The sequence below is a fragment of the Labrus mixtus genome, chromosome 19, assembly GCF_963584025.1.
Source record: "Labrus mixtus chromosome 19, fLabMix1.1, whole genome shotgun sequence".
Taxonomy (NCBI): domain Eukaryota; kingdom Metazoa; phylum Chordata; class Actinopteri; order Labriformes; family Labridae; genus Labrus; species Labrus mixtus.
Window position 1 is genome coordinate 5,226,388 of NC_083630.1, and position 18,097 is coordinate 5,244,484.

The following is an 18,097-nucleotide window of genomic DNA, read 5'->3' on the forward strand; positions in this document are numbered from 1 at the left end:
GTATGGAGTGTGAAGTCTCTTTTAGAGGACTGATGATCTGGATTTGTTAATCCCAAGAGTCTGTATCTGGATCAGGATGATCAAATCCATGATTGATCTAAAAAAGGGATTAAAAATGAACTGGATCACATGACCCGACATAGAAAGAACCAAATCTGGATCATTCCTATCCACATTAAACCTTTTAAACCAACAGGCCCTCTAGATAAGACAAAGATACAACAACAGCTTGAGGGCCATGTTGCTCGTTTGTTAGAGCATGTACCATTTAAAGCATGAGTCCTTATCTCAGTGGACCAGGTTCAGTTCTAACCTGGGTCCTTTAGTGGATGACGTTCTCTCTCTTCCTCATCTTAACTGTCCATCTTTAGTTGATGCGACCAAAAAAGGTAAACATTTAAATAAAACAGAAGATGTGTCAAACACTAACTTCCTCATTCTCACGGTACAAGAAGAAAGGATGAAATGATGATGAGTCTTAACAGCGAGGTGACTGGTTTTTTACAGTTCTGCTGAAATTTAAAAATCATCTTTTTTCTACATTTTCTCTGTTTAAGCTCCTGGAGGTTTGTTTGGTAAGATCAGCTATGACTGCTATTTATGTTTTATCGTTTTAGTTTTTAGCAGCTTTTATTTTCTTTCAGTGAAAATGACTGTTTTGTTAATCCAACTCTTTAACTAGGACTTTGAAGAGTAACTTAGTTTTTAATTCCAGGTGATGGGTGTTACTGCAGTCCTGTCAGTGAACATGGTAACAGCCATCATGTTACTGACTGTCTTCTCTCTTTCAGGTGAGCTGTTTGTTCACTTACTTTCATTCAAAGATGTTTAATCTGTACAGTTTGAACTTCCTGTAGAAACAAAGCAGAGAGAAGAGTGCAGATAGAGTTTCTTCTTTCATCTCTTCATGTCCTGACTGAAAAGTGAAATGTTTTAGACTGACTTTGTGAACAAGAGAGAAAAAGACCAGAGCACACCACATTACTTCTTAGACTCTCATTAACATCCTCTATATGAAGATCCTGCTCCACATTATAATAACTGATGGTCTGCTTTACAGAAGCGTTGGATGATTGTCGGACTTATGTGTCAGCGCTCTTCATCACTACACCAAAGAAGATGGAAGCACTGAGTGGAACTTGTCTGAAAATCCCATGTAGCTTTAGTGTTAAAGAAGAAAGAGAGTTTGACAACACAAGAGAAACATTTGGAATATGGTTTAAAGAAGAAGACAGAGAGACCTATCCAAAGAATGTGGTTTTTAACAGTAGTGGCACAGTGAACAAATTTCAAATGAACATAACTGGAAACTTGAGAATGAAAAACTGCACCACTCTGATTTACAACATGAAGACGACATATGAAGGCGTATACTACTTCAGAATCGAGAACAGTCCTTTCATGGCAAATGCTCGTTGTGATCCTCTTCACATAACAATCAAAGGTAAGAGAGTTTCATTTTCTTTTAATCAGACTATAAAGGTTTTATTAAGAAACAAGAAATCATTGTCATAGCACGAGTTGAACTCTGATTAAATACTGAGACTCTTTTTACTGGTTGAGATTGAAGGGTCCAATCTTGGCACACTAAGAAGCAGAAAAACATTTTAATTTAAAGTTTTTAATTACAGTGCTGTCAGCTTTTGCCTTAACATCATTAGGACCATTTTTCCCTTTTCAACCCCTCCAACCCTGTTTTCCCATACATACACAAACATATACATGCACACACACACACACACACACACACACAAAAAAATCTTTGTTTGATTTGAACACACAGATTCTCCTCCGAGTCCCAAACTAATCATCTCAGGAGATCTGAAGGAGAAGGAGTCTGTCACTATAACCTGCTCAGCTTCCACTCCCTGTCCACTCTCCCCTCCTAAACTCACCTGGACTCTCAAACAAGACTCTCTCAACAACATGGAGGAAAACCCAGATAAAACCTTCACGACTAAAATCCAGGAGCAGATCACTCTGACGGACAAATATGATGGATACAACATCACCTGTTCTGCCACATATCCTGTGAATGAAGGAAAAGAAGTCAAGACAGCAGGGGAGACACAGACTCTCAGAGTTTCATGTGAGACAACCAGAGATTGTTATTGGATCCTGTCAGAATGTGATAATTTTAAAGATGTTTGCTGTTTTTAATGAAATGAAATTATTTAACAATTTTCCTCAGATGCTCCTAAAAACACCTCAGCGTCCATCAGTCCATCAGGTTTGGTGTCAGCAGGTATTCATGTGAACCTGACCTGCGCCAGCAGAGCCAATCCTCCTGTCAGCAGCTTCACCTGGTTCAAGATCAGCAAAGATGGACACATGATCGTATCTGAAGGAGAGTTTTACAGCTTTAATGTCACAGAGGGAGGAGTTTATTACTGTGTGGCCATGAATGATCTCGGTAATCAGACATCTGTACAGATCCATTTGAGATTTGCAGCAGGTAAAAACTAGAAGTAAAAAAGCTTCTCTTCTTTTATTTTAATTTGTTCTTTTTTGCTGTTTTCTGCTTGTGCGCTTTGGTCGGTTATTTTAATCTCTTTTTGAATGTACCCTCTTTTAGGTACATTAAACAGTTTAACAAATGATCGCTGCAATATTAACTCTAAATGTCTACATATCACCCAACCTTTCTTTAATTCAGATAACTCAAAAGCAAAACTATGTGGGAGATGTGACTATATGTGTTAACACTTTAGACAGCAAAAACAAGACAAAACAGAAAGGAGCAGGAACTAGTGACATAATGTGACATTATGTGTGTTGAGGATGTTGAAGGACTGTGTGTGTGTGTGTGTGTGTGTGTGTGTGTGTGTGTGTGTGTGTGTGTGTGTGTGTGTGTGTGTGTGTGTGTGTGTGTGTGTGTGTGTGTGTGTGTGTGTGTGCGTGTGGGAGGAGAAAATATAAGAAGTAAAGTGTAAGAGAAGTTTGGGCTAGATAAAGAATGAATAGAGAGACAAAAATAAACAAGTTAATAAAATCCCCTACCCTACCTCAGTCAGCCTGCGGAGGGGGCCGGCTGATGACTGATGGCTCAAAGTCCCTCTTAGGAGAGTACCTACTCTGAAACAGGAACTAAAGAGGTTCCTCTTAACGGGGTTCTTGGAACTAAAATAGTTCATAGTTCCTGCAATGAAGAATTAATGAAGTCGGGGGGCACAACAGTTTCAAGAACTATGAATAAGTTCCTGGGGCAAAAAATGCCTCATAAGGAATTTTTAACAATTTTTAATGAGCTAACGTTTGCTGTGGTACTGGATTAGCGCTTATGTTCGATCAATCAACGTACATAAAGTATGTACCAATCAACGTGCACTTACATCACTCAAAGTCCCTCTTGTGCTGGGAGGGTACCTACTTTCAAGCAGGAGCTGAAAAAGGTTCCTCTTAACGGGTTCTAGGAACTAAAATAGTTCATAGTTCCTGCAGTTCAGAATCAATAAAAAAGTGTTCGGGTTCAAACAGTTCCTAGAACTATGACAAAGTTCCTGCGGTCTGAAAACACCTTTTGTCCTTTTTACTAATAATACTACCAGAAAGAAAATAGTAATAATAATTTAAGAAATAATATTAATGATTATTATTGTTATTATTACAAAAACAACAAAAGCATTAATAGTAATAAAAATAACGACAACTCCACTTGTTTTTCACTGAACAGAGAAACTTGTTGATGCTCCTCTTTGGGGTTCAGCTTTTGGGATCATTGTCGTAGTCGTCTGCCTCGCTGTCTGTATTTGGTAAGTATCACAAATGAGTCTGTCATCTGCTGTCATTGTTTTCCAACAGAGGAGCAGTGCCTTTGCATTATACTGATGAATAAATCTCCCAAAAGGGGAAAAAAAAGTTGTTTCCTAACTTTGATCTTCTAGTTTCCAATTAGAAGTATCTCCTAATGTTGACTAGTTCATTAAGTCTCTATAAGCAGCACACTCTAATTCACCGACACCAGTATAACCATGATCTCTATTGTCTTTCAGGTGGTTAAAGTGGAAACATCAAACTCCTCAACAGAACCAGGTGGGAACATACTTAACTCATACTTCAACACTGAACACTCTGTTATGTTTTAATATATCTGTTGACATTGACTGTGTCCTGCTGTGAGAAAGCAAAAGTCTTTATTCTAAGCAGGCAATATGTCAGAGGTCAGCTGGTGGTGGAAATATGAGTTGTAGTAGCAGTTTATTCAATCAGTGATTATTTATCTCCATAAAGATATACATAGACGTTATACTCAAGTTAAAAATAAAAAAAAACAAATCAAAGAGGTGTAGGCTGAAACTTAAGTTTACTGTCTATACCTTGTTAACCCTTTAACTTCAACGTTTAAATAACACCATTAAAAAAACTAAGTTTCAAACATTTCAAAGAAAATAAAACAAACTGAAGTTCAAAAACATTTCAAAACAATCAAGTAGGAAGCCAAAAAACAAGACAGCATGTCATTTGTATTTTACCGGTATCCGTGCTCTTTTAGTTTCTACTAATTAATAAACTCATATAAATGTATAAATGGTGCATTGGTTGGTTCACAGTACATCGACTAACATTTTTTTTGCTCTCTTCTTTAACTAAACAATAAACAGGTATTGTTCTTATATGCGGTACCTCATACCTCCACACAGTCGGTCATATAATGAGCTCTGATGCAGAATATCCTCACTTTTATTTAATATGACAATGTAGTGTGACATTTTAGATTTAATTTTATGGAGCTTCAAAAAAAGTTTATCGTCAATGATCCCACCATGAAATGTGTTTTCATTTTCCATTTCTATATCGCAACATCTTTGATCTGGATTTTAACTTGATTTTTGAGTTTCCAGTTGCCAAAAATTGAACTTTATTTACACTCATAACATGTTAATGGCAAACCATTTCTGAATAATTTCAATGTACTTTGCACTGTATTCAGAAGCAGATATTTCCAGAGCAGTAAAGATCATCAGTAAATAATACACATTTTAAAAGTAAAGAAACTCAACAGATGTCATTAATATACAGTATTTTAAAAAATCAGGACCTACAAGCCACCCTTGAGGAACCCCACAAGTAACCATTAATCTTTTAGATTTGGATTAATTTTTGTACATATTGATTTCTTTCATCAAGGTAACTTTTCACCTAGCATCATTATAAAGAATAGTAAAGTGAATATTTGGTTTAAATTTGTGCATTAACAGTTTGCTTTGTTAGATAGAGATAAGTTGATACAAAATATTTACCCTAAGTGACTGCCAGATGTTACAATAGATGACTATCATTTTAGATTGCAATTATAGATTGAGTTATTGAGACAAAGTAAAAAAAAAAAAAAAAGGCAGGCTCTCCTCAGAAGTTTTATCACTTAGGGAGACAACATAGCACCTGCCTTTAAGATGTTTTCTTATTTGATTTCAGAGTCAAGGAGATAGTGTACTGGCTCCTCATCAACCACTGAATGAAACAGAGGAAACCATCCATTACGAGGAGATCAACTTTTTAGTGCGGGGACAGCTCTCTGTCTCAGTGCAGGACAGTGGACAGCAACAGGATACGTTGTATGCACAGGTCAAAGGGTCCAAGCCAGCAAGCAGCCGAACACAGCCTGCTGACGGCCCAGAAGATGTCTACGCTCAAGTGAAGAAAAAATTAGTGGATTAGATGCATTTCATCAAGTTTCATTATACAACTTTTTTTGTTCATTTTTTATTTGCTTATTGTTTTATATAGTTGAGCGCAGCGTTAGGTCAGGAAGGCCATGGAGTCACACTCTACTATCATGCCAGACTTTTAGTAACAGCTGATCTCATGCAAACCTCATCAGCTGATGGCTAGCTGATTTCCTTCAAAGGATCCTAGATTGGCCAAAGAGTACTTATGTCACCTTATTTTAACTGTTCTAGCCTGCCTACTATTTGTTGCTCCCTCTGCAAGCCGCATTTGCAACTCTCCTCCACCCCAGCTCATCCTTTCATGCTGTTCAGACTTAATCAATGTCATGCTGTTGTCATTGATGCCTGCTCTGTTTGGCTTTGCTGCTTCTCTCCCTGCCTTATGCCTTCCATGTAATCATGTGGAAGGGCAGGGAGATCCCAGACCAGAGCCATACTGCCAAATATAAATAATTGCAATGGAGTATTTTTTCTTGACAAAGGGGTCCTGACTGAAATCTTGTTGCTGTGTAATATTCAGCCTCTTATATATGTGCAACTAAAATATACAGAAGTCTATTAGGGACTTCATTTTTTATATTAAACTTACTTCAAGCAGTTGCAGTCCACATTTACGTTATTTTGTTACCCTTTAATTTATAATGTTAGGTTTTATTGTAAAATGCTTTAATTTGATCGTTTTTGACGAGGCATGTTAAATCTCATCACTTCTCTTTCATTTCCATTTTCTCACCTTGTTTGTTTCCCATGTTTTTATTTGTATTTTTTTAAAAACTTCAAAAATAAGCACGAGGCAAAGTTTCTTGCTTTTGAAGATATTTATTCATTGCACTGTAATAAAAACCTTGTCTCCTCAAAATACCTAATAATCTCAGTCGCACTTATTGGTCGAACATTTTATGTTTATGTGTAAACATCACCTGAAATCAAGGAATTGAATCACAAACATTACAAAAGTGGCAAAATGGATTATGCATAGTATTCCTTGGGATCATGAATTAATATATTGACTACTTACAGGACTTTTTATTTTGTGTATATGTAAATATTAAGAGCGTTCTGTTAAACTTTTAATAAAGCATCTTTAAGCAACTGATGCTTAAAATTAATTTGAAATCTTTTTGTAAATAAAATGTTAAAAACTCATCCATCTCTGTCAGAATTTTGCTAAATCTTTGGGTATTGATGGGAACTTGACAGGAATTTGATGGGATGTCAGTGGATGCAGAATGAAGTGAAGGGTGTTGGGGGTGACCCTTTACCTCCCAAGTGATAAGTTCCTCCTGTGGTGATGCTGAGAGGTGAAGTGGAGCTCACAGCAGACGCCTCCTCGCCGTCTATCGTCAACATGGCAAAGTTCTCCTTGGCGACCAAACTTATTGAGTGCCATTGGCCGTCGTTAAGGCTTGAACCTAGAGGGGGGGCGGATGTAAAGATTGATTCAGAAAACACATACTCTAAAGTGTAGATCTTAGGGAGTTGGCACAGGAGTTTCCACAGACTGCAAAATCTGCATTAACTGATTCCTGGGTGAGAAGCGTGTGGGTGGTGAAGCTAAAATACAATTTATAAATGTGATAAGAGGCTCTTTATCCTCTGCTTTTTCACACAACCACTTTTTTTCACAATCATGGCACCCCTGGGTTTCTCCTTACTCATTTCTGCCCTGACCCAACAGCCTGGTGAATGTGGCATCACTCCTTCTTTATCTCTACCGCTTTCCAGGCATAGAGTAGACTCAAGGCCCCTGAGCCTCAACTCCATTAACTCACAGAGAACCTTATTTGCGCCAGAGAACCAGAGTGCATGCGTGTGTGCTCTCCAAGGATGCTTGCACGCTTTGAACATTGCAATGCAATAGTAAGTGTTGCTTTGTCCACATTATGTCGATGTAGTGTGTGAGCGTGGGTTACTGAATGCAGGTTTTGTACTCTCCTGTACTCTCTCTTCTCTTGTAGCTTTGCTCCATTAAGTATGAGTGATGTTTTAGAAGAGGACATTACTACTGGAGCCGAGAGAGAAGCCAGCTCACTCTCATCAACCTCTTGTCTATACATCACCTCTTACTGACACCAATCTCTATCCATCCTCCCTCCCTGCTACCTCTCTGTCCCTGATTCTTTGCTCTGTCTCTTTGTCTTTTCTTCCTGTCCTCTGTTTCTGTATTTCTGCATTTCACATTCCCTTTTTATGTCCCTGTCTTCATATGTTTCTCCTCTTGTGGCCATTAGCAGCATGTCCATCTTTTTACCTTCTCAGCTCTAGCTGCTTCACTGACTTCAATACATCAATAGCGAGGATCCAGCAGTGAAGTTCAAGGTACGGTCATGTGAAAATCAGTCGTAAAAAAGTGCACCTGCTTTCTGGTCAATGCACATGAACCTTGGCATGTAACATATGTCAATATATCTGACTGTGTGAGTGTGTGTGTGTGTATATATGTATGTTAGCTTCTTTATTACCTCTGCTTGCTATATGACAGTAACCAGCCAAAAGGCTAACTTTTGCATAGTTTATTTTCTACCCAGCATACACTTGGAGACCCTTAGGCTTCTTGCCAGTAGGCAGCCTTAGCTAATTAATCTCCATCAGCAGGGGGACCGTGTGTGTGTAAAGCTGGTGTATGTGTCGGGTCATGGCAGTGACTGAACTGACTAAGAGCCAAGATGGCCCCCTGCTGAGGGGTTTCATAACTGGGGCTTCATTGAAGGAAGCGCTGATTAAATATGCCCAAACACACACAGTTGGGCTAAAATGAATTACATTGCTACAAGAAAAATCCAATAAATCTGTAAGAGAGTTATGTTACTCTATAACATTGCACTTTTGTTTTATACGAGAAAATTAGAGAAAGGTTTCTGAGTCGTCAGAATCACAAAAAAGACAAATAATTTGTAGAAGCATGAAGTTTCCAGAGGGTGGTCCATCATTTGATTGGTCACCCAGGGTGCCAACCTATAATTCTAAACTATGATTGGCTATCTAACCTATCATAAGTACAAACCAACTTGGGCTATGTTGGGACAGGCTGCTGGTTAGTTTTATGGCAAATCTTAAGAACACTTTTTTTGTTGGTTCTTTTAACTGTTGCACATTAAGAGATATGTCATTTTCAGAGTCTTAAAGCATGGATGATACAAGGATGACTTGAGTTTCGTCTATCTGAGAATCAAGAGACTTTAACTCTGTAAGTAGAAACGTGCCAGCCTGAAGGCGAACCTGGCTCCAAAAAGGGGGCAGACACTCTGATTGGTTTGAATCTTGTTATTCTCAAAACACCCGAGCATAATTAAGGGACTTGATCACCTCTTTGCACTCTGCACCTCACTTAGCAAACATTTAAGCAAACATTTGGAGTGTCTATGAAGCTGCCTTCTTTTTACAAGACTTGCAAATCTAAATACGTCAGTTTTGCAGGGTGTGCATTAATGTGTGCACATCGTCATGGAAACTCACCTGATGATAAGTCGACCCGGTTGTTGCTGGTCCCCTTTGTCACGTTGACATGAACCACCACCTTGCTCTCCTCCAGGGAGATCTCCAGAGTGCCATCATCGAGATTACTGAAGAGGAGAAGCCCATCGGGTTCAGCATAAGAAACTGGAAGCTCACAGATATCGTGTTGTGATCTGCTCGTCCTGGCAGCTGCAGGAAGCTGGTGGCCAGGAAGGTGTGTTACGCTGTCAAGACACAGAGTAGGAGATAGAGACAACAACAAAAAACAGAGATTAATGGGTCTTGAAAGAGAAACAGTGAAAAACAAAGTTGCTCCTCCTCTGCATGATTACCCTCAGATGCTACTGACTGACACTTGGTTCAGAGAATGATGTTGCTTGTACACATGACAAAAATGTCACGTTTTGTCTCAGTATGTCTTTGAGAACCAGGGTGGAACTGCAGCTTGGGGTGATGTTTTATTGCTCGAGGCGAACAAACACTACTGCTGAATTCAGGAGCTAATTACCATTGAGTATCTCGTGCCGGTAATCAAATCATCAGCACACACTGTATAATGGGGACGCCTCACTGACAACAGATGATTTTCTGTTTGCCTCTGACTTTGTTTGTGCTTAAAATTTGAGAGCAGATATTTTTTAATTAAAAATGCACAGCTGTGTGAGCCATTAGAGAGGATGAGAAGAAAGGCTCTTATTAACTTGTTAAGTGCCTGCATTTGTTTAATCAATTCATAAGAGATGGAGGACTCTTCAGGAAGATCAGGATGGGCAGCGCTGAGACAGTCTATCAAATGATGTTCAGTTATTAGGACTCATTACAGCCACTCATTATGAAGACTACCAAGTATTTATTAAAGAAGAGCATAGCATTGCATGTTTTCCTTATTTTGTTGAGAGAAGTTGTAATTGACAAAAATGGTCATATTTTATCTGTAATTGTACATGTGTGTTTTTCTCCTGACCTTTAGACACAGTTCTGAACTCAGATGGAATATAAAATAGGGGGGGGGGTGATATTACTATGTGTGCGGTGATGCTTCAGTAGTTTTAGTAATTCTTTAGTAAGAGCAGGACAAATAATCAAAATAGGAGCACACACACATACGCATACAAATACACAGTCATATAAGAATGAGTGTGCAGACAAGATAAAGTACATAGCTACACTAGAGTTACAGCTTGTCACAATTGTGTCTCTTTAGCCGGTCCCATTCAGGCAGGCACCAGTGGAATCCATGCAGCGTTAGCCACACAACAAGCAGACACACAAAAAAGCCCTGGTTGTAAAGATTTCCCCAAAGATCCCTTCATTCAACAGCTTCTCTTTAATTGGACTGTGGTTTGTCCTGCCCCATTTCTTAATACCCTACTTAACACTGGAACAGATCAACCATATCAGCATGTCTGCTAAAGGTCAAACTCTCAAAGCTTATCAATACAAACACAAACACATGTGTTGCACACTTGTACACAAAGAACCAAGCGTGCATGGGTTTTATGATTATTCTTTTACTTCGGTCTGAAACACAGAGACACAAACACATCAACTCAGCGTGGCTGCACACTCTCGGACAACTGGGTCGACTGAGCTACGCATGGCATCAAAGATTTGCTAATCAAAGATGATGCTTATGACTCTCTCACACACTTATACAAATATTCTGCACACACACACACACAGTAAATATTAAAGAAGGCTAACTGTGGATTTCCTACTGTCACTTTTATCACTTTTGCTCACCTGAAACACAGAGACACAAACACATCTACTCAGCGTGGCTGCACACTCTCGGACAACTGGGTCAACTGAGCTACGCATGGCATCCAAGACCCCTGTGCTGCCCAGAGCTGCCCCAAAAGTGCCTGTGTGATACTTCTTCAATTTGACCCACAAATGTACCAACTAAAATATCACAGTGCCTTTGTACAGGAATATCTAACAGTATGATTGAACAAGATAATAAAATAAAATATCAAAAACAATATGAGACTGGGGGGGTGCCTAGTGTCCATGAACATGCCTGATATTAATATGGGCCCCACACATGCATAAAGCAAGCTGCACAATTATGCACAAACTCTGTAACCCACAGGTGCTTTTCATTCACATTATGCATTCCTGAATCAGTTTCCTGTTTTTAAGTTCTATTTGCTGAACTTTTTGCATTTCATTAGCAACAGTAATTATGGGGGGTTTATGGATTAGGATTATAGCCCAGTGTAAAACCAATATCTAATGTCCTGTGTGGTATCAAAGCACTGTGAAGACAGAGGAATCCAAGCTACCACAGAGGATTAATAGTTTATAAAGATTAGTGATGGGTCATGATTTTAGAATATTCAAATAGTGATTTATTAATTTTAAAAGTTCATGCAAGCCAAGCTCGGGGGGGGGGGGGGGGGGGGGGGGGGGGTAGTAACCTGTGAATTTGTGAATCCAGATAAACTGCACTTCAGAAAGTGTTCCATTGAGGCAGGAGTGAGCACGGGCCCCTGAGCCACCTTTTATGACATGAATTGCACAGCTCTTGCTGACATTAGCTTACCCATAGATGTATCACAAGGAGCCGGCAAGTGTTTTGTTTGGTTAATAAGCTAAAGAAAGGTGAGCCCTACAGCATGTTAAATCACGCACAATTGGCTGGTTGGAGTTAGAATGCTTGATTGTATCCACGGCAACAGGTGGAAAAACAGTCAATTAGCAGACCAATCAGAGCAGACTTGGCCCACGTGGGGTCTAGCAGTGGGGGCTCAACAGAGTGTAGCTGACGGACTCAGAGCGTAGAGGGAGCAAGGAGCAGTACATGAAAACAGACACTTTTTCTAGAACTTTAGCTATTGTGAACGTACAAAAGTAGGTACATAGATTAAATATACGAACCCCAAAAAGGGCATAATATGGGCTCTTTAAGGATGATTCCTGCAGGAGAATAATTGTGTTTGTGTAGAAAATCTCCTCCCTCTGTTTCTTTCAGTCACATTCAGCTCTACTATTTCATGACTCATTTATTAAATAATTGATTTTCTGTTGATCCTGTGTAAATCAAAATGGAAATGAGCATGCTGGATCAGAAGAATAAACACAGAAGCCTTTATATAACACAGTCCTAGATGAGTTATATGGTAATACGGTGTTGCATTTAATTATCATACATTTACAAACCCAGAATTATCATCTACAACCAACATATTTAGTGATTATGCTGGGAACACAACATCTATATTTATCTGCCTCCCTCTCCTCCTACTACTTGTCTTTTCTGAGTTCTTCTTCCCTCCTCTCTTCTCTGTCAATGCACAACACTTTACTTCTTTTCTCTTTGATGACTGGATCGGGAAAGCAGGGAAACATTTAGAAGAAGTTGATTCTAACAGAACTTGAGAGATGAGAAGTGAAGATGAACAGACAAAATGTGAGTTCTCACTTTCAGACCGAACGCTGAAGAAAAGGAGCAGTGACGGCGTCATCATGAGAGAGCGCCGCAGGCTTCAAAACACGGCTGACAGACAAGTCTGAAAAATGACACTCAAAGCCCGGAGGATGTGTGTGCATGTTAGTGTCTCTGTCTGTCTGTGTTATCACTAGTATTTAAAGTGTAAGCTTTGTGTTCATCTGCTGTTTAGGTGATGAACTCAGATGGTTATTACAGCCAGCAGATATTGAATCTGAACAGACCCATCGCAGAAACATTCACAACTGTTTATGAATACCTGACACACTGTTTGAAGACTGACAAGTTGGTGGAGAAGTTGCTGCAGAGAAAAAAAATCTAATCTAAACTTGGGCAGTCCAGTGTTGCCAATTTTAAATATACTTACATTTTATTTTATAAAACTATTGACACACAAATTTATGGTGAAAAAAAGTACATTTATCAAACTAAATTCTTATTTTCTTCTGTTTTGAAAAGTCAACTCGCATCCAATTCTGAAAACACTTTGCGGGTACAGACTGTGTTATTCAGCCCTGCCAAACTGACAGTTTTTCTGTTTTCTCGACAGCCAGCATCACGACATTTCTCTCACTACAGCTGAAAAATATATATTGTTCAGACTTGTTTTAATAGCGTGTTTTATACTGCATTTTAAGATGATAACATTATAAATTGTGAAAGGATCAAAGCAGGCCCTGAGCTGATTGAAACCTGCCGCAAAGATTCTACTGTAGACTAGAGCTCTGTCTATGATTTTGTCTTCTTTACTATCATATTGAAATGTTAGTTGCTAAATATAAAATGTGTCTTGAAGAAACTGTCCCACACATGTGACACTGTTCGCAAATAAAGGGGTAGATGTTATTATGGTCAGAAAACAGCGACAGAAAGAAGTTGACTTTATTGAAGCCACATGTAGCCAATTAGAAGTTAATTATGTAGTTTGTGGGTGTCTAATGTCTTCATTAGAGGGGACAAGTTCTTTAAACTTGCTGACTGGATATATCTGTTTCATTGCTTTGTGCATTTGTGCATCTCTGTGTTTCCACCGCCTCTTGTCTTTATTAGCAGTGACTTGCTTTTCTTCTAACATGGGAAATAAATGAACAAGGGAAATCAAAATGAAATATAATATAGAGGTGAAGATTGTCTGGAATTAAATTATGTCCTAGTATTCTCACACACACACACACACACACACACACACACACACTCTCACAGACGTATGCACACAAAGTGCAATCCCATCTCCAGAATGAAGGATGTATGTGTGTCACTTATTACTGTAATTTATTCAGAGGCTTAATTGAAAATTGTTATCGAAATCAATTTGGCAGCCTTTAATAGGATGAGAGCAAAGAGGCTGTGGGAGTCAGTTCCCTGGGTGGTACAAGAGAGAGACAGTGTGTAAGTGTGTGTCTGCATATTGAACACTGACTTTGAGTTTGATTCATATACAAAAGTACCTCTTGATGAAGAAAGAAAAACTCAATACCACTTGACTAGATCCGAGAAACATCATGAAACAGTATCAGAGGAATATGTTTTCTGCAGAAAAGGCGGTCTTGTAATACAATTCCCACTTTTAGTCAAGCAAGAAAAGCAGAATTCAGTGTGTTTTTTTATGTTTAATGAAATAAGATCACAACAATCTTTCACCAACTTTAACCAAAAAGCCTTAATTTCCTTACATTTAAAGTTTTTGGCTATTAAGGAAAAAGTAATTTTTTCTGCCTTCAGCGCTGCCTTCCACCTGATGCCTCCAGTTTTGCACATCAACGTATTATTTCACTCTTAAAGGACGGTCGGTAAACATAATCCAGGCAACAAAAAAAGGCAGTTTAGTTATATCAAGCGTGAGTTGTTGCAGACATGGTTGGTGACTATATGTTGTGTGTGTGTGTGTGTCTCCACTCACAGTAGGAGCAGCCGTACACTTCTATGCGCAGACCGATCTGTCCTTCCTCACTCCAGTCCAGCGGGACGAGCCGCTGCAGCTGAAAGTGGGCTGAGCTCTCCGAGTTGGAGTTCCCAGAGAAGGCCTGTAAACACACACACATTTAAGTTAAACACATCAAGCCTGCAGTCATACAATTAGCTTTGGGACTTAGAGCATGTGTATTTTTTCGGCTCACCACATCCTGCCCTAAGGTGCAGAGTGAGTCGTAATACATGCAAAATGAGTCTAAATATCTAATATGCCTGCCATAAGACTCTCTGACTGCAGGGAATGGAAGCGGAAACTGTCTCTTGTTTTCAGCTCACAGTACATATCAGACACTCCCTGTTCACATCGCTTCATAGTTAAGCTGATTTCGGGGACCCTAGAGATTCACTGAGGCTTGTCATGAGGTTTACAGTCCCCTGTCTTAGCATTTTGTTCTACACATTTACTTAGTGCAGTCTTTTAAATCACAGCCTGCAAGAAAGCATCACACTGTATTGTCTGCAAACAAAACAAATATGTACAAAGCACTACTTGGCAAAATGGTCCAATGTCTGTTGATTTATTTACTGAACTGCAGTGTGCAAAAAAAAGAAAAAAAACTTATCAGATACCAGATGGGACTTTGTGCAAAATCGCATCAAAACATTGTGTTCTCCTCTTTACAGAACAACCCGCCTAAAGTGGAGAAACAGCATGGCAAAAAAATTAAAAAAAACAAATGACACAAAATGAGTGCATAGTCAGCTGAAAACCCAAAGACAACATTGTATACTAAGTGGTAGGGACTTGAGTATATACCAGCCTAAAGTCTTCCATTTATCAGGTCTACCAAATATAATAGCCCTGGTCCACTGAAAAACAAAACTGACTGATTGGCTTTTTGCTGTTCTGGAATACTACAACAATACAACAATAAAAAGTAAGATTAAAAGAGATGATAACCATTTATTCCCCATTTATCTCATGCTATTTGAATACAAGTCGAATTGCTTAGTAGATACGGATCTCCTCTGAGACAGATGGAGAGCCAAGATATTTCTCTCTGAATGTTTCCAGATCCTCCTTGGGGATCCTGACCAGGGTGCACTGGCTGCATGGGATATACAGTGTAATTCCTCCAGTGTCATCCGGGATGTCATCCCAATTTGACATTCCTATGAACAATAACATTTTATCAGATGTGCAAGCCAACTCAACTGTCCCCTAGCAATGCAAAGTAGTCTACTCTAAGCTCTCTACGGATGTCTGACCTCTTCATCCTGTCGTGAAGCCTAAGCAAACCCTGTGGAGGAATCTAGTTTAGGCTCCTTGTATCCAAAATCTAAATCATTCAGTCTCTATACAAAGCTCATGATCGTAGGTGAGGGCTGTCACACGGTTTGAATGGTTATTATAAACCCTGCCTTCCAGGTCAGCTCCAAACTGACTGATAAATTGTTTAGGCATCGTCATGGCGGTATAGAAAAAGCATCTAAAATAATAAACTGGTCAAAACAATTTGAAAAAGAAAAAAAAATCCAATCCTCTGAATCCTCCTACTCATCATATCTATTGCACATTTGTCATATACATCTCTTTCCAAATTGCCTGTGGTCCTGGCTCAGGATTTGCAGCACAAAATGTGCATACACACAACCGCCCACACACCAAAGTACCCTATATCGACCATAAGCTCGTTTTTTGGATGGAAATAAAATATTAATCATAAAACATGCACCTCTAAGTTCTGTCTACCTAGAGACGATTTGGCTGAATTTATGACAGGCTTTACTTATTTTTGTCCAGTTGGCACTTTCTATCCCTCACCCCACGTAAAGGTATGAGAGAGAGAGACAGAAAGAGAGAGAGACGGAACAAAACTGATTTTGGCTCCACCCAAAAAGCTCAATCCCCCTGACCTGATTTTCCAGCTTCTTTCTCTGATTTCTCTTTTGTGTTCTTCCTCCTATTTGTCACTTCTCTGTGCTTGGCTGAATGAACAGCTCAATTCAAAGACATTACTATGCAGAGTGGAGGGCATGAGGCAGAATAAGGAAAGAAAAGGAGGATGAAGAGGAGGATGAAGATGAGGAATGGAAAAAACTGAACAACTCGCAAAACTCTGCCTAGTCATCCATTTAATTCCTTCTACTCAGAAGTCAAACCATTAACCAGTAAACCAGTGAGTAATTGGGTATTTGTGTATGTGTGTGTCTCTTTAGTGCAACTGTGACCATTTATTTTGCTGTCTGTGTGTTCAAGTGTTAGGCAACTTAAGAGCTTAGACACTTTGATGTTTTGTTCAATCAAGAAAAGAGGTAATTCAAACCCATGAAGGCCACTAAGTGCCTGAGGTTACTTCTCAGTTTTTATTCAGCATGTGTGCATTTGTTTTTTTATTGATTGTGTACTTCTCTCAAAGTTCAAGCCTAAAACTGAAGTATATTCCTCGAACATTCAAATTACTTTCAATGTTTACTGCAGGACTGCATCAGAAAAAAAACAAATTAACTCTGGAGTCTTTTCTGGATTGAAACCAAAAAACATTTATATCTGTTCCGAGTGTTCTCTGGGTAAATGCATAAACTTGTAAAAAGTGTAAAAAACTGATAATGATGTGTTTGAATGGTTTCATTGTTGGTAAAGTAAAACTTTGGGTGAAAATCAAAACAGTGCGGAGCTGTCATCTCATTTCAGGATTTCATGAGATCAGTGGAGGAAAAGCAATGAGGGGAAAACTAGAAAACAAAAATAATGAGGGAAGCTTTATGCCAGTGTGTCTCCTTGTAAGTTGTCCGAACCTCCAAGGCTGCCGTCATTCAAGAAAGAACAAGACATACTGTACACGGCACTACAGAAATCAATGAATGTCCCTGTTGTCTGAACTGTCTCACACACATCACCAGCCATGTACACAAGATTCCCATGCCCATTATTTACTTTTCTGTATCCTCACTCACTTTCTTTTTCTCCCTGGCTGCATTTAATTTCCTGAATGTGCATTTGCCACATTTCTCTGTGTCTGTTTGTGCGTCTATCTGTGTGTATATGTGTGTAACTTTGTGTTTGTGTGTCTGTTTTGACAGACAGAGACAAGCCTTTCCGGAGAACAGATCTCCAGATACTGAGCAACAAGTGAAAGCTATTTTCTGGTGTTTGCTTTTTTTGCCAAGGACGCTGTTTCAGACCAGCCCAGAGTCTGTCCAATCGTTTGTGTGTGTGTGTGTGTGTGTGTGTGTGTGTGTGTGTGTGTGTGTGTGTGTGTGTGTGTGTGTGTGTGTGTGTGTGTGTGTGTGTGTGGATTTGTGTACGTGTCTCTTCCTAACAGAAGCATGGGAAATCAGTCTTGGCTGGCTGGTCTTTTGTTTGTATTGACACATGTACAGAACAAAGGGCCAAAGAGAGATTTGTGTTTCTGTCAGTGCTTTTGTTTGTACATACACAAAAAGCAGGAGAAAGTAGAAGAGCTCAATTCAATTCATTTTATATTATTTTAAAATGACTAATCAACTAATTGAATTTCCAGATGAAATTGCAATTAGCTCTGCAGCTACTGCAACAATCCAGCTTTCAATCATGGCATTATACCCCTTTATATAGCATGAGATA

At 39.1% G+C, this 18,097-nt stretch overlaps 1 protein-coding gene and 1 long non-coding RNA gene across 2 annotated transcripts; one reads left to right on the plus strand and one right to left on the minus strand.

The window, feature by feature from the left end:
- Positions 1 to 478: 478 nt before the first annotated feature.
- LOC132994629 (sialic acid-binding Ig-like lectin 7) lies at positions 479 to 2,466 on the plus strand. Its single transcript, XM_061065114.1, has 4 exons — positions 479 to 791; positions 1,061 to 1,444; positions 1,784 to 2,128; positions 2,192 to 2,466. Exons 1-4 carry the CDS (start codon positions 719 to 721, stop codon positions 2,464 to 2,466), a joined length of 1,077 nt encoding a protein of 358 aa, XP_060921097.1. The 5' UTR covers positions 479 to 718.
- Positions 2,467 to 4,664: 2,198 nt separating this feature from the next.
- Positions 4,665 to 14,551, minus strand: LOC132993987 (uncharacterized). The gene is made up of 4 exons (XR_009676608.1): positions 14,480 to 14,551; positions 9,126 to 9,349; positions 4,922 to 7,081; positions 4,665 to 4,867 (listed from the first exon to the last, which is right to left on the minus strand). It is a non-coding gene; the product is annotated as an uncharacterized LOC132993987 (long non-coding RNA).
- Positions 14,552 to 18,097: the final 3,546 nt, after the last annotated feature.

Bases quoted from the DNA above. Each gene is read 5' to 3' on its own strand.
- LOC132994629 (XM_061065114.1), top strand. From the start codon at position 719: ATGGGTGTTACTGCAGTCCTGTCAGTGAACATGGTAACAGCCATCATG. The intron at 792-1,060 runs GTGAGCTGTTTG...TCTGCTTTACAG, and splicing joins GACTGTCTTCTCTCTTTCAG to AAGCGTTGGATGATTGTCGG. The intron at 1,445-1,783 runs GTAAGAGAGTTT...TTGAACACACAG, and splicing joins TCTTCACATAACAATCAAAG to ATTCTCCTCCGAGTCCCAAA.